At 39.1% G+C, this 6,835-nt stretch overlaps 1 protein-coding gene across 1 annotated transcript; it reads right to left on the bottom strand.

Annotated features, from left to right (window-relative positions):
* Nucleotides 1–4,016: 4,016 nt before the first annotated feature.
* Nucleotides 4,017–6,450, bottom strand: FGFBP1 (fibroblast growth factor binding protein 1). Its single transcript, XM_073342465.1, has 2 exons — nt 6,366–6,450; nt 4,017–5,150 (listed from the first exon to the last, which is right to left on the bottom strand). Exon 2 carries the CDS (start codon nt 5,127–5,129, stop codon nt 4,413–4,415), a length of 717 nt encoding a protein of 238 aa, XP_073198566.1. The 5' UTR covers nt 5,130–5,150; nt 6,366–6,450; the 3' UTR covers nt 4,017–4,412.
* Nucleotides 6,451–6,835: the final 385 nt, after the last annotated feature.

Below are 6,835 nucleotides of genomic sequence, written 5' to 3'. Positions count from 1 at the left end.
AAAGGTTGCCGGCTACATCTGGTACATCTTTTTGTTGTACAGCATTTCCCAGACCTGAAGAAGAGCTCTGGGTGAGCTTGACAGCTCATCTCTCCCAGTAACAGAATTTGGTCTAGTACAAGATATTCTCTCACCCACCTTGAGTCTACTGTATAGTTACTCATACAAGCTTGCCTCAGTATATGATTGCCTGAGCCAAAGGCTGCTGCTAATGCTTTCTTTGCTTCTGATTTTGTTTCTTGCCAAAACATTCTCCTAATATCAGGCAGGCTTTGTCAAAAAAAAAAAAAAAAAAAAAGATGATTAGCAGCTAGAATTCAAATCCAGGAGTGAGGGTACAGCATGCACCTTAGATCCCTACACATAAAATTGGGATAATTGGTAACTGATTATTAGTTTTTCACCCCTTTCTAAAGAGCCTGAAGTACTGTCTCCCCAGCCTCTTCAACAATTGGCAGCAATTCCTCTATCGTGATGCTTTGCAGTGGGCATTAGGGTCAAATGCAAATGTAATATACCCATGGTTAAGCCTTCTCTTGTCAGATGGACTTTGTAAATAAAATTGCGTCCATTAAGTAAAATAGTAGTAAGAAAGCGTGTATGTGTGCACGTGCTACCACATCAGCAGCATCATGCCTTTGCCAATCTGTTATATAAAAGCTTTGTTTGCCTGTAGCGATATAAGAAGTGGCATAAAATATAATCAGGTACAAAACCATGTATGCGTGTGAGCTTTCAGAGTAAAGCCAACAAAAAACTGTGACTACTGAAGCAAATTCCTTTTCTGTTCTGCCCTGCCAAAAGCAACTCAACCCCGCATGATATGGTGGATTCAAGTCTCAACCAGTGTGGTTGACTTTGAAGAGCAAACTTTTGGAAACATCCTGCTCAGAAACAATTCAGCCTATAGCACCAATGTCTTCTTACTGAGGATATTTGTATGAAAGACTGTGTTGTTTTTTATTCCAGTACATATGTAATCTTTTTCAATGTAAATGGAAACTGATATTAATTGATTGCTGAGACTGAAAGGTACATGCAACTGGGCTCTATTGTTGCAGAAACTGAATGGGGGAATATTAAGATCTCCACACACCCCAGGGGAGTACATAAGAATGGCCATACTGGGTCTAACCATTCACCAAGGGCAAGTCATGCCTGACTAATCTAATTGCCTTCTATGATGAGATAACTGGCTCTGTGAATGAGGGGAAAGAGGTGGACAAGTTTCTTGACTTTAGCAAAGCTTTTGACACGGTCTCCCACAGCATTCCTGCCAGCAAGTTAAAGAAGTATGGGCTGGATGAATGGACTATACGGTGGATAGAAAGATGGCTAGATTGTCGGGCTCAACGGGTAGTGATCAATGGCTCCATGTCTAGTTGGCAGCCAGTATCAAGTGGAGTGCTCCAAGGGTTGGTCTTGGGGCCGGTTTTGTTCAATATCTTCATAAATGATCTGGAAGATGGTGTGGACTGCACCCTCAGCAAGTTTGCAGATGGCACTAAACTGGGAGGAGAGGTAGATACGCTGGAGGGTAGGGATAGGATACAGAGGGCCCTAGACAAATTAGAGGATTGGGCCAAAAGAAATCTGATGAGGTTCTACAAGGACAAGTGCAGAGTCCTGCACTTAGGACGGAAGAACCCCATGCACCGCTACAGACTAGGGACCAAATGGCCAGGCAGCAGTTCTGCAGAAAAGGACCTAGGGGTTACAGTGGACGAGAAGCTGGATATGAGTCAACAGTGTGCCCTTGTTGCCAAGAAGGCCAATGGCCTTTTGGGATGTATAAGTAGGGGCATTGCCAGCAGATTGAGGGACGTGATCATTCCCCTCTATTCAACATTGGTGAGGCCTCATCTGGAGTACTCTGTCTAGTTTTGGGCCCCACACTACAAGAAGGATGTGGAAAAATTGGAAAACGTCCAGCGGAGGGCAACAAAAATAATTAGGAGACTGGAACACATGACTTATGAGGAGAGGTTGAGGGAACTGGGATTGTTTAGTCTGCGGAAGAGAAGAATGAGGGGGGATTTGATAGCTGCTTTCAACTACCTGAAAGGGGGTTCCAAAGAGGATGGATCTAGACTGTTCTCAGTGGTAGCTGATGACAGAACAAGGAGTAATGGTCTCAAGTTGCAATGGGGGAGGTTTAGGTTGGATATTAGGAAAAATATCACTAGATATCACTTTTTCACTAAGAGGGTGGTGAAACACTGGAATGCGTTACCTAGGGAGGTGGTGGAATCTCCTTCCTTAGATATTTTTAAGGTCAGGCTTGACAAAGCCCTGGCTGGGATGATTTAGTTGGGGATTGGTCCTGCTTTAAGCAGGGGGTTAGACTAGATGACCTCCTGAGGTCCCTTCAAACCGTGATATTCTATGATTCTATGATTAATCCAGTATCCTGTCTTCTGACCATGGCCAATGCCAGGTGCCCCAGAGGGAATGAACAGTAATCTTGAAGTGATCCATTCCTTTTCACCCATTCCCAGCTTCTGGCAAACAGAGGCTAGAGACACCATCCCAGCCCATCCTAGCTAATAGCTATTGATGGACCTATCCTCCATGAATTTATCTAGTTCTTTTTTGAACCCTGTTCTAGTATTGGCCTTCACAACATCCTCTGGCAAGGAGTTCCACAGGTTGATTGTGTGTTGTGTGAAAAAATACTTCCTTTTGTTTGTTTTAAACCTGCTGCCTACTAATTTAATTTGGTGACCCCTAGTTCTTCTGTTATGAGAAGGAGTAAATAACACTTCCTTATTTACTTTTCTCCCCACCAGTCATGATTTTATAGACCTCTATCATATCCCCCCTTAGTCGTCTTTTTTCCAAGCTGAAAAGTCCCAGTTTTATTAATCTCTCCTTATATGGCAGCCATTCCCTACCCCTAATCATTTTGTTGCCCTTTTCTGAACCTTTTCCAATATATCTTTTTTGAGATTGGTTGACCACATCTGCATTCAGTATTCAAGATGTGGGTGTATGATGGATTTAATACCGTGGTAGTTAAATAATGCTTTCCCCAGGGCTGACCTAAAGATTTTTGGGGAGGATCAGTTAGGTGATTGTGATCATTATGGAGGGGAACTGGTTATGTTTTGGAAAAAGGCAGAAATAAATGGTTTGCAACCCACCAAAAAATGCTCAGGGCAACTCTGCTTGTTAAAACGTTTACCTCTCTCCAAATATACCCATATTGCAGAGCTGAAATCAGCCACAAGACCGTTCTTCCCACCCCAAACCCACAGGAAATGTGTGATTTATACATTTAATTGCTTCCAATTTATTTTTCAACGGTTACCAATAATCACTTGTCATGATTTAACATTAATTTCTAAAAGTTCTATTCTCTCACAATTTCACTACATTGTCACAAAGTACAGATAAAATCTGTAAGATCCAACTGAAGATGAAGTTAAGCAATTTTTAATGCACTTAATTTAGATTTTTGTCAAAATATAATAGTTATAAGTGAGGCATTTAATCTTCATTAAAGTTTGGACAGAAGGTATAATCAATGTGCTGTATAAGTGATCTAGTTCTTAGAGACAGAGACTGGGAGTCAACTCCTGGGGTCTATTTTTTGCTCCACAATTAACTTACTGCGTGATCTTGGACAAGTCACTTAATCTCTGTGCCTCAGTTTACCCATCAAAAATGCATATAATATTTACTTTTGCTCTATCTCTATGGTTCTTGGATGAAAGTACAATGCAAAGCTTTGCACAATTGTCCTGAAAATGTATCAGCCCAGACACAAAATCTTGTTGCCCTTTACTTTGAGGGATAATGAACAAACAATAACTTACCCATTAAAACAAACAAACAAAAAAAACTTACCCTCACTGTGAGCAGAAGTACAATTTTGTAAAGCTGCAAAAGTATTATTATTAAAACTGCTATCTAGGCACCTCAGTGAATTATATGTCCTCCACAAATATCTAAACTGCAAGAGAAATCTGTTTTAACATACACAGAAAAACAAAACAAAAAACAATCATTTTTAGTCTATTTTGAAGTTTATTATCCTCAGCAATTTTGAAGTCAAAAGTACTGTACACTATGAAAAAGTGCATAGCACTGAAATCATCACTTTGGCTAACACAGCTCAAAGAGAAAAATGAGAAGACTTTGCTTTATATACATCTTTACAGAGTTTGTAACGTCCATTGGTAACATTTGTATAGCAATCTATATACAAAAAAGGTCTACAGCATCTTCAGCTACACCAAGTACAGAGCATTGCATGAAATACAAGTCAGAAATTGCAGAGTTGTTCTCTTTTGCTCGTATATACACTATATAAAATCAGAAGCAAATCTAGAAAGGTATGCAAGAAATAGATAGGACCAAACTTTCAGTAACTAAGAATTTTACCAATACTCTAGAATTCTATTATCTTATCAGCATTTTTTATCCTGTATCATTGTGATAAAGAAGTTGCACCAAGATCTCCATGTTTCTGAACAGTACTCTTCAGCCACCTTTTGCTGATCAATGTAATCTATATCTTCAACGCAGTCATTAGAACTTTTCTCTGGCTGATTTTCAGGTGCAATGGCAGGTGCTGAAGTTTGTGTGATCTCTTTTCTATGGTGATCAGTCTTGTCTTTTATGGAGTTTTGTAGCGTTATCAGGCTTGAGCCGGTCAAAGTGAGATGGGCACTTTGTGGTCCCTTCTTACATACTTTAGATTTTAGGATACCTTTTGGGTCTTGACAGATATTCTTCTGTTTCTTTAGGGATCGGGAGATTTGTTTCCAATATTGTTTTTGGTTTGCTGCAAATTGAGGACAGGTGGAAGGACTTCCTGAAAAATCACACCGGAAGCTGCTTTCACCTTTCTTGCATTCTACTTTTAGGGTAACAGTGTCTACTTCAGTCACTGCCCAGGTGCATGCCGAATTATCTTTGGTTGTAAACTTGCCTTTAAATGACGATTTACCTCCTTTGGATTTCTGTCTCTTCTCATTCTCTTGATTATTTCCAGTTTGTTTTTTTCTACCTTTTCCACCGTTTTGTCTTTCTTTTCTTCTTTCCTTCTGTGTTTCACCGTCAACTACTAGTGTCAGAGAGACCAGAATCAACACACAAAGAAGTGCAAAATTTCTGATTTTCATTATCTCAGCTTTTCTTGTAACCTGTTTTGAAAATAACAATTAATAAAAAAATCCACATACAATGTTGGAGTTCATCCAGTTGCTGCATTTTTAAAGTTTTTAGGAATGACAGTATATTGCTCACTGACAATGGTATTAAAATGACACATTACTAGTAAAATCTACAAAATTGTATGCAAATAATCTCAAAGTTATTTCATATTGTATTTGAGAAATAAAGCTATTTATGGGATGTACCCATTCACACCATTTACTTAATTTTTTCCTAACGGGCCTCACATAAATAGCCTTAAACTCTTTCTTGGGAAATTAGAGTCTGATCCTGCAACTCTTACTCAAAAGAGTAGTCCCATTTACTTTAATGCGACTACTAGAGTAAGGGCAAGTCACATGAGTCAGGGTGGCAGGATTGGGTTACTAGATAGTGGCTGTACCTTGAATCATTGGATCTTCACTGTGGAATAAGAAATAGATCTCGTTTCACCTTTGAAGATGTTTGCAATATATTGAGTCAATCTAAAACTACCCAAATCTAGAAAATATAAATTAATTTATTATGCATAACTTCAATTTTATTATGTAGATGTCCAGCAAATTCAAGGGGGGCCAAACACAAATTTTAAAATTAAAGTCCATATCCTGCAAGCTGCTTTGTATAGCTGGATCCTGGCATCTGCACAGGGTCTCATTCATTTCAGTGAGGTCCAGCTATATTAAGCAGCTTGTAGGGACAGGACCTAATGATATGATGGAATTTACAGTACATGTAGGTAATTTATAATCTGGTCTTCAATTGATGCGATTCCTGGATGCACAGTTCATATACTTGCACCAGACCCCCGACCAATAGTTAAGTTTCCATGTGAGCAAGCTAGGTATTCTTGGGAGGGCATTCCATCAAGGAAGGTATTTCAGCATTTACTTATCTGTAAATATTTAAATTTAATCCTGCAGATTTACACATCTGAATGTGAAGACCCCAGAATATGAGAGAAGAGACCACTTTTGTACATCTCCTTCTCCTTGTCCCATGCTTCGATACTAGTGATTGGCACTGTATGAAAACCTATGATAGCTAGATCTCCATAGCAAATATTGCACATTATTTATAGCTCTAATACTTCTTAACAGGCAAATCAAATGATTAAACCCCCAAAACCTTGTCTATAAATTATGTGACATTAATATTCTACTGCAAATTTAACACTGAAAATGTAAGATAAATAGAACACATACCTTGCACAGTGCTTGGATTTACGCAATTGCAATTCAAGTGAAATACTGGATCTTTCAAAAGTTTCATGCTTAGTTGTAAAGCACTGTGCTATTTATAAAGCCAGAGACACTCCTTCATCCCTCCAACAAGGTTATTACAACATAATTGAATGCTTCAGTGACTTATTCATTTACTCTTGACACACCTTCTTGAAAAGATTCCAGTGATTGCTTATAGCAGTAAAAAAGAAATCAGCTACAGTGGGGTGACAGAGGTGTGGCTGAGTAAATTAGATGTTACATCAGCCAAGTCCTTCCCTTTTCTCATATGGTAACAAAAGTTTTTTTAAGTCATGGATTCTTAAATAACCTTTCCCTATTCACTAAGGGCTGGATCTTGCAAGGGGCTGAGCACCCTTCACTCTCACTGAGTTCAATGGGAGTTGAGTGCTCAGCACCTTATAGGATCAAACCCATCATGGGCAGTTTGC

This window comes from Lepidochelys kempii, chromosome 4 (genome assembly GCF_965140285.1).
Source record: "Lepidochelys kempii isolate rLepKem1 chromosome 4, rLepKem1.hap1, whole genome shotgun sequence".
In the NCBI taxonomy this organism is placed as follows: domain Eukaryota; kingdom Metazoa; phylum Chordata; order Testudines; family Cheloniidae; genus Lepidochelys; species Lepidochelys kempii.
This window is presented reverse-complemented; position numbering and strand designations above follow the sequence as displayed.